This window comes from Heterocephalus glaber, unplaced genomic scaffold (assembly GCF_053883595.1).
Source record: "Heterocephalus glaber isolate CG9 unplaced genomic scaffold, H.glaber_assembly_v1.0 deba00001608, whole genome shotgun sequence".
NCBI classification, from domain to species: domain Eukaryota; kingdom Metazoa; phylum Chordata; class Mammalia; order Rodentia; family Bathyergidae; genus Heterocephalus; species Heterocephalus glaber.
In genome coordinates, this window is record NW_028258379.1 from 40,422,617 (window position 1) to 40,436,835 (window position 14,219).

Sequence of the window (14,219 nt, forward strand, 5' to 3'; positions counted from 1 at the left end):
ACTTTTCTGAAATGGCTCATTTCCATAATTGGGAACCATTTTAGGAATGGGAGCCATTTTAGAATGTAGGACCATTGAGGCCATTTTGTCCAGTAGAGAACTCTATCACACAGCAATCCTCCTGCCTCAGCCTCCTGAGTGCTGGGATTACAGGCGTGTACTACCACATCTGGCTTGGTACTGTGATTAAACTCATGGCCTTCACATTGAGCTATATCCCTAGGCCTCCTTCTTCCCCTTTTAAAACAGGGTCTTGCTAAGTTAGCCAGTTGGGCCTTGAACTTGAGATCTTCCTATTTCAGCCTCTCAAAGTGATTGGATCATAGATGTGTGCCACTGTGCCTATCACCCAAGACTTATAAAAGGAGGAATACCCTGCAGCTGGCACAGCAGCACCACTGGCCCCATCACTTGGTCACCTACTTACCACAGGCTTTGCACAGGTGACTGCCAGGCGAGTGACCTCCATCTGTCCCTGGGGCTTCAGCTCAGCATGGTTTCTTCTGCTTGTGATGCACACATAGCATGCTTCAAGCTGATAGTTTTGAATCTGCCTGCAATCCAGACTTGGACTTTGCCTAACAGCTTTGTGCCTCCACCTCTACAGTTATGCCACTACGTTCTGACCTCTAAGCCCCTGATCTGTCCTCCCACAGAAACATCTGCACACTGTATCAGATGGCTGCCTTTTCTACCTCTGTAGACCTCTTTAAACCCTGTGCTGCTTTTAGCTCTTTCATTAACCTTCTGTAACATATAGTATTGTGAACAGTGTGTGATTTGAGTGTTACAGATATTAACAATTAAGAGAGGAAGCGGGGTGTGGTAGCACATGCTTAGAATCCTAGCACTCAGGAGGCTGAGGCTGGATGATCTAGAGTTTGAGGCCAGCTAGGGTTTCACAGTGAGTTCCAGGGCAGCGTAGACTACAGAGGGAGACCCGGTGCTTTTATTTTTGTTTTGAAACTGGAATAAAAGAAAATGCGATTGCCCTAATCATAGCTATTCAGTGAAATCTAGAATATTCAGCCAGGTAATGCTGGGGAGACAGAGGTAGATTGTGCATTGTTATTCAATGCATTCAGAAAGAGGAAGCCTGTCTGGTTCGTGCTCAGGCCACAGTGCACCTATGTCGTCCACACCTGTTTTGGCCCTGCTGTGTGCAGGGCGCCGCCTGAGGAGATGCAGATTCAGAAAGGAAGATCACTCCCCCTGCCAGGGCCTAACTCAGTCCCAGGGCTCCGTGCATTCGGGGTCATTCGCGGGCTCCCTCGCTGTGCTTCTCTCTCCCAGGCCTCCTTCCTGCTTTTCTTCCACCTGGCCCTCCCTGACCGCCCCTCGCCTTTCTCCCCTGCACAGGCGTCGGGAGGCCCAGGGTCAGCAGCCACAACTCCAGCCAAACTCTCCGCCGGTAATGGCCCGCAGGATAAAAGTCCCGCTGCCAAAGGCCAGAGGCTCGGGTCTGGACTCTCCGGCCCCAACACCTTCCCGCCCATGCTTGTAATCCCGTCCCGGCGGGCCTCGCGGGCTAGTGCTCCCAGCAGGCTTCGCGCAGCAGGAAGGGGCAGGCGGCAGGAGGCCAACCACAGCACCTCCTGGCCCCGCCCCGCACTCGCCGCTGTGATTGGCCGACACGTGCGGGGCGGGGCTTCTGGAACAGTCCTGTGGTGTGGAGGTCACGTGGTGGCTTTTCCCGCCACTCGGGCCAGGCGGTTGAGGCGGCTGCTACCATGCTGCGCAAGCTTACCGTCGACCAGATCAACGACTGGTTCACCATCGGCAAGGCCGTGACCAATGTGGAGCTGCTGGGTTCTCCGCCCGCCATTCCAGCCAAGGTGGCCAGGGAGGAGACTCTGCGCAAGGACGCGGCACCTTCCCCGGCTTCCGCTTCCACCCCACCGGGCCTCAGGAGGTGGGCGGGTGGCCTTGGGGTGGGGTCGCCCTCAAGAGGTGGGGTGCGGGGCGGCAGGCGGGCGGGGCGTCCCCGTTGACCCTGAGCCTGAGCTCTTCCCACTGCTCAAGTGGCCACCAGCTTCACCCCCCAGGTGCCCCCCGAGAGCAGGTTAGTCTTACCCCACAGCAAGCAGTCTCCCCAGTGTCCGGTTCAAAAATATTGTAAAGTTTATTAGTAGACAGTACTTTTTTTGTTCCTTTTTTTTTTGAAGCATGGTCTCCCTTTGTAGTCCAGGCTGGCTCTGAACTCACTATGGAGCCCAGGTTGGCCTCGAACTCGTGGCAGTCCTCCTGCCTCAGCCTCAGGAGTGCTGGGATTCCAGGCGGACACCACTACACTTGGCTAATAGACTGTATTTTTTGAAGCTACTTTTAGCATTCCAGAAATATTGAGCAGTGCCCCCATACGACCCCCTTCCTTCCCACCTTCCTGCGTAACTAACGCCTGTATCAGTGTGGGGTGTGTGTGCTGCGTTGAGGACCCAGTACAGATGTGCCCCAGTCGTGGACTGACCTTGGAGGTGCTCTGCGTGCGCACACTGCGGTTTCAGATGGTGGATGGGGTGTATCTGTCACCATCCTGGGATCCTATGGATTAGCTTCGCTGCCAAGGGTTGTCTAGCCCTTGGGGCCTGCTGGTCTTTTTTCCTGCCTCCGCAGTTATGCCTTTCCCAGGGTGCTGTTCGGTTGAAATCCCTGCAGTGTTTCGGATTGGTTTCTTAGCTCTGCATCTGAGGGTCCTCCCTGTCTTTTTCATAGCTTTACACCTCGTTCCTTTTTAGCCCTGGCTGATATTCCGTGGCTGGATGTACTGCACTCACTACCAAAGTGCATCTTGGTAGCTTCCAAGTTACTCACTTATGAATAAAGATGCTGTAGATGTCTATGTATGTCTGCATTTGTGTGGACATCGTTTTTAGTTCATTTGGGTAAACATCAAGGAGTAGGAATGCCAGGTTTTTGCTCCATTTTATTAACTCTCCTCTTCTCATGGTTCCTTGGCTCAAGTAGCTGCTCTGTTACTGTTTGTGTGAATTTAGTGGGAATTTAAAAAAAAAAAAAAAGGAAGGAGGACACCATCTGTTTTTAGAAGACAGGCCTAGTTATTGCATTTTTAAGGAAACCCAGAGTGAGAAGTCCCTCCATCTTGGAGGAGTTCCACTATTCCCCTTCACTCAAGTTTAGAACCCCAGTAGGAGGGAGATGTAGTGCATCAATTAAAAAAAAAATTTTTTTTTTGAAGTACTGGAAATTGAGCCAGGGGCTGTCTACCACTAAGCTGGATCCCAGCCCCTTTGTTATTTTTCATTTTGAAATAGGGTCTTGCTGTGTGGCACAGGCTGGCCTGAACTTGTGATCTTACTGCTGTAGCCTCCCTAGTGGCTAGGATTACAGGTGTGAGCAATGTGCCCAGCCATTTAAAAATTTTTAGTTCCCTTGAAGTTGGGTTTTTTTTTTCTTAAAAAAAATTTTTTTTTGGTGCTGATGACTGAACCCAGGGCCTCACACTTGCCAGACAAGCGTTCTACCACTGAGCTAACTCCCCAGCCCCATTTTTAAATTTTTAAAAGTTAGTCTTGTTAGGTTGTGACTCTAGAGGGGATGTTTTGTTTATATTTTTACACAATTTATTTCCTTGAATCATTCTGGTAAATGATCCTGTGCCACCTCTACTTAATGTTCTAGTACTTCTTTAAACTTAGTAGGCAAAATGTATTTTTTTAAAATAATGGATTGCTACATAGTAATTTAATTATTATTGACCTTGTCAGAAACTAAAAGTAGAGGTTAAAATGTCAGTTTAACCACTTTGGACTGGTTTTTTAAACTTGTAGTTCTTGGGGCTGGGTGGTAGAATGTTTTCTTGGCAGCAATGGGGACCCCACTTCAATCCCCAGCACTGGAAAAGAAAAAAAAATATTAAAAGAGTGAACCAGAAAATACCAGGTGACGTGTAGTTGAGAGAATTGCTCTGTGAAATGTATGTGTGCACATGCTTGTGAGCATCGCAGTGAGTTTGTTTCTCTCTGAATAAAGTGTTGCTTAAATTCCTGTAGTGAGGTTAGAGTGCTGGGAGTGGGAATGGTTGGTGAACTACATAAGAGTGCTGGAATGCTTTGTAAATTAAATTGCCAGCAATTGCTTGGGTTTCCCAGTTTTGTTTTCCCTCTTTCACATGGTACACTGCACAGTTGTATGTTATGCTCTTTTGTCCTTACTTTCCTGTTTCTTTTTTGTGATTAACTTTTTTATTAGTACGTTAGCAGTACATAGTGATTACATTCGTAGCGAGGAATTCATACCTTACACAGCGCTTCTCAGTTCTTTCTTTTGTTTTTTTTTAGTACCAGGGATCAAACTTGGGGCCTTGCGCTTTCAAGGCAGGTGGTGGCACCACTGAGCTAAATCCCGGCCCGCGTCTCAGTTTTTTTGACTTCCCCTCACTTTTCTGTTTCTTCATCTTGACATATGGAGAAGAAGAACTTGGCGGCTGTCGTCTGTTGCTTCGAGAGTTCTCCAGGTTGTACCTGGGTTCCAGTGGGGTCCCAGTCCATAGCCTCAACTGTGGCTGGGAGCCACGCACCACTCCCATTGTCCTTCTGCTTGTGCTGCCTTCATGCCTCTTACTAACTCCTGGCTCATGATATTCTCATTTAATTCTCAGTTTTTGTGTCTTTGACTGAACACCTTAAAATTCGATTTGTTGCAGAGAGAGCTTCCCCGCAGAGAGCTTTCACATTCCCAGTGTCTGATGATTGCTTTCACCTGGATTCTTTTTCTTCATCTCAGTTTTCCCTCCTGCTGTGTCTTCTGTAAGCAACATTGTTGGACACTGTGTAGGGTGGCTGTCCTCCTAACAGACAGGGAGGCTTCACTTTGAATCTCAGGCAGTCAGGGAGCAGAGAAGTTGAGAAGCTGACCTGTCCCAGTCTGCATGTCTTAGAGAATGTGGTGTGTGACTCCTAAGTTTTGCAGTGTTGTCTTTCAGTATTTAGGCTTCACACAGATGTTAGCTTGGCTCTGTTGGCCTCTGAGGATTTCTGTTTTCTAGTCACCATGGCTGTAGTTTGGATCTTACGTGTCCCCAAAGGGGCATATGTTGAATGAAGGCTTGGTGCCCTTGGCAGTGCTATTGGAACCATTGAGAGGCGGCCCACAAGAGGTCCTTAGGTCACTGGGCCTGTGGCCTTGAAAGGGATCATAGGACTTAGCACACCTCCTTTTTTTTGGTACTGGGGATCGAACTCAGATCCTTGTGCTTTTTTTTTTCTTTCTTTTTTTGGTACCAGGGATTGAACTCGGGTCCTCGTGCTTGCACATCAGGTGGCGAAACCACTGAGCTAAATCCCCGGATCCCTGCGCTTTTGAGGCAGGCAGCAGAACCACTGAGCTAAACCCTTGGCCCAGAACACCTCCTTCTTTCTGGCTATGAGCTGAAAGGCTCTCTCCATGGGTCTCCACCATGGTGCACTACCTGCTACAGGCCTATCAGTCATGGACTAGAACCTTTTCTAAAAATACACCTTTTCAAGTTAATTATTTAAGTATTTTGCTATAGTGGTGGAAAGCTAACACACCCACAAAGTCCATGTTTTTTTAAAAGAACTTTTTGTCTGTTTAACAGATTCAGTTTATTAGGTAATTTTCCCATGGGTTAAAAAGCATTGCTGCTGGAATGTGGCTTAGCAGCACAGTGCTTGCCTGGCAAGCGCGAGGTCCTGAGTTTGATCCCCAGTACTCCCCCGCAAAAAGTTCAAAAAGCATTGCTGTATTTCTCCTGTGTCTTCCATGTACAGCAGGAGTAGAGCAACTGGGGAAGTACCAGATGAGGCCAGAGATGTGATGGGGCTCATGAGTCATAGTTTAAGTCATCATCATGGTGAGAAGTTTGCTTTGGTGCTTTATCTTTGGCAGCCAGAGCACTGAAGAAGGCTTTGGGGTTTTAAGCTGAGCCGTGATGTGGCGTGACATCTGGCTCTAACAGGAGGGCTGCTGTGTGATTGAAGGGGGCCATGGGTAGAAACAAGGAGATCAGAGTTGATACCATGGTGATGGCTAATTTATATGTCACCATGGCAACAGCATGGTACCCGGACACATGGTGAAATGTTACTCTGAATACTCCTGTGAAGGTGCTTTGAATGAGACTGACGTGTGAGTTAGTAGACTTTGAGTAAAGCAGGTTACCCTGCATGATGTGAGCGGGCCTTGTCCAATCAGCGGAAGACCTGAATATAGCAAGACCAGCCCCCCTTGAGCAGGAGCTCTGCAGCTTTCTTCTAGGTGTCCAGGCGTCCAGGCTGCCCCACAGCCTTTGGACTTGCACCTGTACAATGGGCCTGAGACTCTTTTTTTTTTTTGGTACCAGGGATTGAACTCAGGTCCTTGTGCTGTGAGGCAGGCGCCGGAACGGAACCACTGAGCTAAATCCCCGGCCCGCACCTGTACAATGATGTGAGCTATTAAAATAACCCTGTCTGTGGCCGCTGGCTTCTGTTTCTCTGGAGAACTTGACTAGTACATCATCCAGACAAGAGACAGGATGGTGGCTTAGACCCTAAGGGAGTGCAGCAGAAAGCAGTAGCTGAGTTTGGGATATGTACTCAAGAGAGAGGCCAGGGCATTGTTGCTGGACCAGATATAGGATGTGTGCGGGGGAAGTGACCACAGAGGATGGGAAGATTTCCGGCTGAGCACCGGAGCTGTGGGCCTCAGTGAGGCATCAAGGCTGCAAGAGAGCTGACTGTGGTAGGGTCACAATCCCCCCGGGGCAGGAGGGCCAGTCTGGAGTTGAGGAAGGAGCCTGTCCAGAACCAGACATGTGAAGCTTTGAAAGCTTGGGGACCAGTGAGGGAAACTCACTCAGACTGTAGGCGCCAGGTCCCAGTGGGTGGGCATAGAGAGCAGAGGCCCAGGCCTAGGTAGGATGCTTGGTGTCTAGGGGTTGGTCAACTGGAGAAGACTGGGAAGGAGCAGCTGGAACAGTCAGAGGGAGTGGGGCCTTCTCAGCAAACAGCTAGCCAGGTGTGGTGGTGCATAATGTACTTGTAATCTTAGCACCCTGGGAGGCTGAGGCAGGAGGATCGAAAGTTGAAGCCCAGCTGGGCAGTATAGCAACTTGGCAAGACCCTGTCTTAGTATAAAAAATAAAAGTAGGAAAAAATTGGGGATGTGGTTCTGTGTAAAGGCTTTGGGTTCAATCCTCAGTGGCACAAAAACAAAGCATTTGAACAAACAGAACTAGACAGCAACTTGCTTAGCGCCCTGCTAAATGATTGTGATATTCTGGTTTGTAGAATCGGATGGGCAGGTAGTGCTGTCGTTTACTGAGATGGAAAATGTTAATTGATGAAGAGTTATGCTTTAGGTATGTGGGTTGGACTTTTTTTTTTTTTGGTACTGGGGATCAAACTCAGGACCTTGTACCTACGAGGCAGGCAGTGGAGCCACTGAGCTAAATCCCCAGCCCAAAGTTAAGAGACTACATGTTATGTTGTGTGTATTTTGTTTCCCCCTTTTTTTTTGGTACAGGGGATCGAACTTGGGACCTTGTGCTTTTGCGGCAGGCACTGGAACCACTGAGCTAAATCCCCAGCCCGGTTGGATTTTTTGAAACAGGATCTTTCTGTGTAATTCAGGCTGGCCTTGAGCTTGTGGTGATCCTCTTGGCTCAGTCTCGAAAGTGCTGGGCTTACAAGCATGTGCCACCATACCCACCTGGATGTTGTTTTGATGGTGTATGTATGAGTGGCTTCCTCTCTTGAATTTTATCCTTCTAGAAAAGAAACAAACCTTTTTTTTTTGAGACAGGGTCTCTCTATGTAGTTCAGGCTGTTCTTGAACTCACTATGTAGCCCAGGTTGGTCTTGAACTTGCAGCAATCATCCTGCCTCAGCCTCCTGAATTCTGGGATTACAGGTATTCCCCTCCATGCCTGGTTTGAAAACAAACTTTTGTAACTTTGATTTTGAGCTTGTTGATTTTAAGTTGCCTGTGAGCATGTAAAGGGGAAGAGTCAAATTTGCCATTGGTTCTTTGCATGTTGGAGCACAGAGGTAGTTTGGGTGATGTGTGACAGACTGGGTGTGAGCCCGGCTCCGCCAGTTATCTTGAGCTGGGCATTTAACAGACCTGAGGCTGTTTGCTTCTGTGCCAAAGGGAGCATTATCACTGACCTCCAAGGTTAGGGTTAAACGACACTGACTGTGTATGTGCCTGGTAGGTAGAAAAATTATTTTGACGTGAGTTGGATTGGGCTAGTTAGTAATGCTAATGTTTGACAGCCTGTTGTGTCAGGTAATATTCAGAATGCTTTTACATGAATTTATTGACTGCTTCCTGTCTTACCAAGTTTGTAGCTGCTATGCTCACACCACTTTCACTCTCTTTTTTTAGTGTTTTTTTTCTGGGGGGCGGTACGGGAGACTGAACTTGGGTCCTTGCGCTTGTGAGACAGGCAGTGGAACCACTGAACTAAATCCCCGGCCCACTTTATCATGATAAACTGTCCCTGAAGCATTCCCAGTAGTTCTTCCCCTTTTTACTCCTTACGTTTTTGACCCAGACTCCTTTGCCAGCTTTAGGTATTATAAACACCCCAGTGTATAAAAACTTGGATCTTTAATATTCAGAAAGTTGTTTTAAAGTTTCTATTTGATTTATTGATTTTCTAGAAACAACCATAGTTTTAAACTTTCTAAACTAAAACTTTTTACAAGAAACATGTTTTTAGTTTCTTTCCAACAGCAAAGTGAAAGAGAGAAGCTCAACTCGGTGCCCTCCCGTCCGCCTAAACCTGGTGACTCAGGGTGCAGGGCGTGCATCCTCATCCTGGTTGGCAGAGTGGCGCCACTGCCCACTTCATACACCACTGACTTTGTCAGCCACAGTGAGCTTCCTGTTTGTTTGTTTTTGAGCTAAGGTCTCACTGCTGTCCAGGTTGGCCTTGGTCCTGGGTGCAGGTGGTTCTCTGGCCTCAGCCTCCTGAGGAGCTGGCATTGTGGTGGGCTTCTTGGAAAAGCAGCTTCCTCCTGTCTGAGCATGGAGCATTGCCCTGCCTGGGAAGCACTGGGCATGGTGTGTGGAGGGAGAGTCCAATGCAGTGGCCCTGCAGGGTGCCTCACTCCTCACGGAATGAGGAGCCACTGGCTCTAGTACTGGGTTTCAGAGGCAAACTCAAAGGGTTTTTTTTTAAAACAAATTTTTGTTCTTGCCATGAAGACAATGATATTTTCTTAAAACCCATGTTTTCTATTTTCTGTGTTCACAGCACAAGAGGCACCTGTGTGCTTGTGGGACATTTATCTGCCACAGATAGTTTCCCTTCTGAGCAATCTTGCTGTGATTGAAGAAGCCCAAGGTGGTCATGTCATGAAAACAGAACAGAAAATGAGCAGCAGTGAGAAGTGTCTTTATTTTAGTTGTACTTAGGATTCTGCTTCTGTTTTCCTTGTCCTGTGAAGCACTATTTATTACATGATTGGCATTTAGGGACGAATTGAGACCGATTGAAAGTGGTGTAGAGCAGTGGTAGTGAACCCGTGGCGCTCGTGCCTCAGTGGGCTATTTGTACCATTGAATGTGCTAAGAGGTTCGCCATCGGTGGTGTAGAAGTAGTTGGTCAGGAGCGCTGAGAGAAAAGAGTTAGAATTAGGTTTTTTCATTTGATACCGGCGATCAAACTCAGAAGTAGGTTTTTAAAAAGTGCATTTTTAATTCTGATCTTGAGTTTTTTTCTTTGTAGATGAAAGAAAACCACAATCTAAACATACGAAGTTATAGATACCTTGAAGGTACACAAAGAGTCTTTGATCTCACCTTTATCAAGAATGGTAGGGGCTGGGGATTTAGCTCAGTGTTCCACCGCCTGTCTTGAAAGCGCAAGGTCCCAAGTTTGATCCTTGGTACCAAAAAGAAAAAAAAAATCAAACAGAAAAGGTAGAGATGCTAGTCCTTTATCAAAACATATAAACCTAATGTATAGTTTTCTTCTTTAATGAAGTTATGAAATGATGAGTTTATATATTATTTCATATGAGCATAGTATAGATTTAAATTACATGTCAGCATTGAATGTTTTTCTTTTTAAAAATTTTATTTATCTATGCATTTATATATTTATATTTTGAGATAGAATCTTGCATGTAGCCCAGACTGGTCTCAAATTCGTGGTCCTCCTGCCTCAGCCTCTCAAGTGCTGGGATTGTAGGTATGTGCCACAGTGCTTGGCAAATGCTTTTCTTTGATAGTAGCAGCTACTACTGTTTAAATCAGGCTTTTAAAAAATTTTACTGAAATAATACAGAGCTGTGCTTTTAAAATGTTTTCCTTTAATGCTGAGATAAAAGATATTGTGGTTAAAAATTAATCTGAAAACAAAATTAATCTGCGTGTCCAGATAAAGCACTGCTCTGTTTTAAACTGCGTGCTATTTCTGCCTCCCTGCCCCTTTCCCTGTCCCCTGTTGAGAGTGACATGGAATGGAATGTTGACTTCTTTTCATTTCAGTGTTGTATTATAAAGATAAAATTTACACCAAGCATTTATTCTGTACATAGTTTTTTAGAATCAAAGTCAAGATTAGCTAAGTTTCACACAGAATTTGTCAAACTTCATACTAAATTGCCTTAGTGAGTTGTGTTTGAGGCATAAATACTTCAAACATTTTTTCAAAATATTTAGAAAACATATTCTTTAAAAGCATACTGTTAAATGGAACATTGCATATTTCGAATGGTTAAGAAAAGACTATGATTTTAAACAGGTTGCATCCACAGGAATTTAACTTCTGACCTTGAAACAAACTTGAAGCCACATTTTTTGTATTTGTAATAAGAGCTCTGATTCTAAGGTGTCATAAAAGTTGCTGGTTTCAGATGCCTCCCCAGCTTGATGGGTAATAATATGGTAGGTTCCATATTCTGTATGAGCATGACGGGAACCTGTTCTGTATGTTTCTGTCTACGTAACTAGAAATGGTAGGTATTTCGTCTTTGCCCGAACTCTGGGCACGGGCACCTGGCGGTGCAGAGGGAGGGGGACAGCCCGTCTCTGGGGTCTCCTGTGGGCTGTCTCCGTGACTCTCATGGTCCAAGCTGCCGAGGAAGTCTCTCAGAACTTGCTTGAAGATGTGGACTATTTCCCATGGCAGCACATCGTTTTCTGCCAAAACTTCTCGAAATCTAGGGAATGAAGAGTTAACTCAGAAATCTCTCTTGGCGTATCCCTTCATCGCCAAAATGCAGCATTTGTAACATAGCTGTGTACCAGTCACCCGCCCTGTGAGTAATTTGCATATGGCTTTCATGTTATGTGTCTAGTTAAGTTTTGATTGTAATTTTAAAAATTTCTTACCAGTGAGATATACTTAGATATTGTGGTCTGTTTTATCTCTAGTGATTTTGGTGACTTGGTATTTGGTACACACAATTTACATATTAGATTACGGTTTTCAGTCTACTATGTGAAGAAGTTGGACTTGGCAGTAGCTCATAACATAAGAAAAGAACACAGTATTTTTACCTGCTGAGAACAGTTCCAGTTTGGCAAGGTTGAATTTGTGAGCAAAGAATTTCAAGTTGTCTTTGTTCAGTAGCTGGGATAGTTGTGTAAGAATTCTGGTAGTTTCTCAGCCAGTTGTAATCCACACCTGTTTTTCTTACTTTTTGTTCATTTTCGATTTCTTGTATTAATCTGTCTCTCTCCTTTAGATGCCATTTTAGTTCCCGAAGCAGAGTCTTTGTCACTACGTCTGAGCCAGCATAGTGTGTGGGTTTGTAGGAATCACGTTTTGACCACTTCATCCAGCCAAAAAGTGGCATTTTTAGCCTGTAGAAATATTCTCACTTGTCTATTTACATATAATTTTATGATTTTGATGAGCAAATATTTGTTGGCTTAAAATAAGATTGCCAGAAAAGTGCATGAATTTTTCACTAGTTAGATATGCAGGTCAATATAAGATTAGAACATGGATTAAAGTCTTTTCATTTCTAAGTAGGTCAGTGCCAAAAGTCAAGCTTTGAAAATACTTTTATATTGCTAAACAGAAATTAAATACAAAGTCAGGGGTAATCTACAAATTGAACAATTTCTGAAAATAACACTTGCTATTAGAATTCTTTGGAAGCTTTAAAATATTAATGCATTGGAAAATACCATTTCAGACACTTTTGATTTATACTTTGTACAGAAAAGGCTTAGCACTTACCTGCCAAGTTGATGAGTCTGACGTGGGGCTGTTGCCAGAGTTGACTCAGGTTGGAGATGAAGCTGTGTTTCACTCAGGCATCTCTCTTTCTCCTGGATGTGTTCTCTATTGAAGGAAGGAGCCTCCCGATTTACCCACTGAAACTATATTTGAAATAAACAACTTTCTATGTTAGGAATGAGGTTGTGATGTCTTCATTTGGAGAGAATGCTCATTAATTCACCTTGTAAGTAAGCTAGGAGAAATGACAAAAATAACTTACTATTGAATCTTCACAAATTGTTTAATGGTCTACCTTCTAAACGCGCTCATTCTGTTTGAAAAAGATGCCGGCAGCAGTGGATGCTGGTCCCAAGCCCGTTGGACGTGTCTTTGGCAGTGAAATGGAGCACACCCTCAGAAGCACCACAGATGTGCTCGTGGCTAAAGCGGAGACTGTCTCATGATGTGATGCGTTGCTGTGTATAGCTGTAGGTCACAGTTTAGTGCTGTATTTTTATGCCTGTAGAGCTCTAAAAATAACCATGTTGCTTTTATTCTTCAGCTTAACTTCCAGGCCATTTAGAAGCCAGGTCTCTGTCCCCTCTAATAAAAGCAGGAAAAACAGATCAGACTTGACTATGTGCAAAATACACATTCCGAGGAAGTGTGTTGTAATTGAGCAACATAGACAAAGCATGCTGACATCGTCATGTGTGACTATTTAGCAAATACAACATTCTGTATTCATTTTTCTTGCAAAATAGTAATTTATATAAGAATGCTGAAATGCTAGAGGACATTATAAGGACTTTAAAATGCACTTAGTAATCTCTGTAGCTCTATGGTGCTAAGGCAGTAATGGGTTATCAGGAAAAAAGAGACATAGAAACAAAGCTCAAAACACAATCTTACAGTTCATTGTAGATACCATGTTAGCATTTTGTCTTGGAGTTGCAGATGAAACACTGACACTTGTGTTTAGGTGAGTGGTGATGTGCATTGGGCTTTATTGTGATAGTTTCCTATTCAAGAATTTTGCTTGTTAGAGGGGATGAATTCTAACAGGCCGAGTCTGGCCTGTTTCATTAGGGTGTAAAGGGTCTTTTACTCTGGATCTCTGTAAGTGACTAGACTGGTTTCTTCTTTTATAATACTTGGTTTTTCTATTGCTTTTCCTTCCTATGAGCCGAGAGAAGAGACATTGTTCACGAGACCTGTGTGCCACATGCAATCAAGAGTGACGTGTGGTCATCCTATAGCCCCTATTCTCATGTGCTGGAAAAAGACATCAGGATTCATTATCTTCAGTACAAGGTTTTCACATGAGATTGTATATAGTACTAGGAGAAGAAAAGGAATGGACTTTATCATGACAGAAATGTCCTACCAAGTTTTATGCTGAAGCAGTGAATATCACCACCTCTTCCTTTGAATACCTTGTTGCTTAAAAATTTTTTTTGCCCTGAACTGTTAACAAAAAATACCAGACTATATTAGGTTTATTATTTTTTTTTGGTACTGGTGATCGAACTCAGGTCCTTGCACTTGCGAGGCAGGCGGCGGAACCACTGAGCTAAATTCCTGGCCCTCAGAATATATTGAATATGAACCATAAACCACATTCCCTCCCAAGCCCTCTGCAGTCTGAATTATCATGCCTTCTTGCCTAGTTTTCCTTCTTGTACCACCCCAGTACCCTGTTTAACGCCCCATTTTGCAGTACTCACTTTGGATCCCTCAGCTTTGATTACACAGACTCTTCTCAGAGGCTTATGCTTTTTGTCTTTCATGTAGCCACATTGTAATTCTCCTTCTCAGGGTCTAGTTCACATGCCAACCCACATTTCAATTCATCCACATTCTTTCCTTGGCTCTATTCTTCCCCTGGATGCTGTTCTAGTCCCCGTTTTTTTCTCATGCTGTCCGATTCATTGCTGCTCTATCTTGCACTGTAACTGCTGGCATCCAGTCGCTCAGCAGATGTTTTTGGCTCCATACCATGGGCTGGAGGGATGGGGCTGTGGATGTGGCAGTGAACTGGACAGCCGTCGTTCCTGCTTCAAGAGGCCTTCCA

At 44.9% G+C, this 14,219-nt stretch overlaps 2 protein-coding genes across 6 annotated transcripts in view; one reads left to right on the forward strand and one right to left on the reverse strand.

Moving 5' to 3' along the window:
• The first annotated feature begins 1,652 nt into the window (after positions 1–1,652).
• Tdrd9 (tudor domain containing 9) overlaps positions 1,653–14,219 on the forward strand; it is a 93,753-nt gene continuing 81,186 nt past the window's right edge. For 4 of the 5 annotated variants that reach the window (XR_002389080.2, XM_004837467.3, XM_021243746.2 and 1 more), the window contains exon 1: positions 1,653–1,912. Coding sequence is in view for 4 of the 5 variants with exons in the window: in XM_004837467.3 (XP_004837524.1) it covers positions 1,731–1,912 (182 nt within the window). In the remaining variant the exon portion in view is untranslated. The remainder of the gene's footprint in view (positions 1,913–14,219) is intronic. The other variant, XM_021243748.2, reaches the window with a different exon arrangement.
• Positions 10,108–12,707, reverse strand: Rd3l (RD3 like). The gene is made up of 3 exons (XM_013065318.2): positions 12,164–12,707; positions 11,476–11,781; positions 10,108–11,135 (listed from the first exon to the last, which is right to left on the reverse strand). The coding sequence occupies exons 2-3, from the start codon at positions 11,772–11,774 to the stop codon at positions 10,826–10,828; spliced, it is 609 nt and encodes a 202-aa protein (XP_012920772.1). The 5' UTR covers positions 11,775–11,781; positions 12,164–12,707; the 3' UTR covers positions 10,108–10,825.

Coding starts and splice junctions, on each gene's coding strand:
- Rd3l (XM_013065318.2), bottom strand. CDS start 11,774: ATGCCACTTTTTGGCTGGATGAAGTGGTCAAAACGTGATTCCTACAAA. Junction 11,136..11,475: donor ACTGGAACTGTTCTCAGCAG/GTAAAAATACTG, acceptor TTCATTCCCTAG/ATTTCGAGAAGTTTTGGCAG.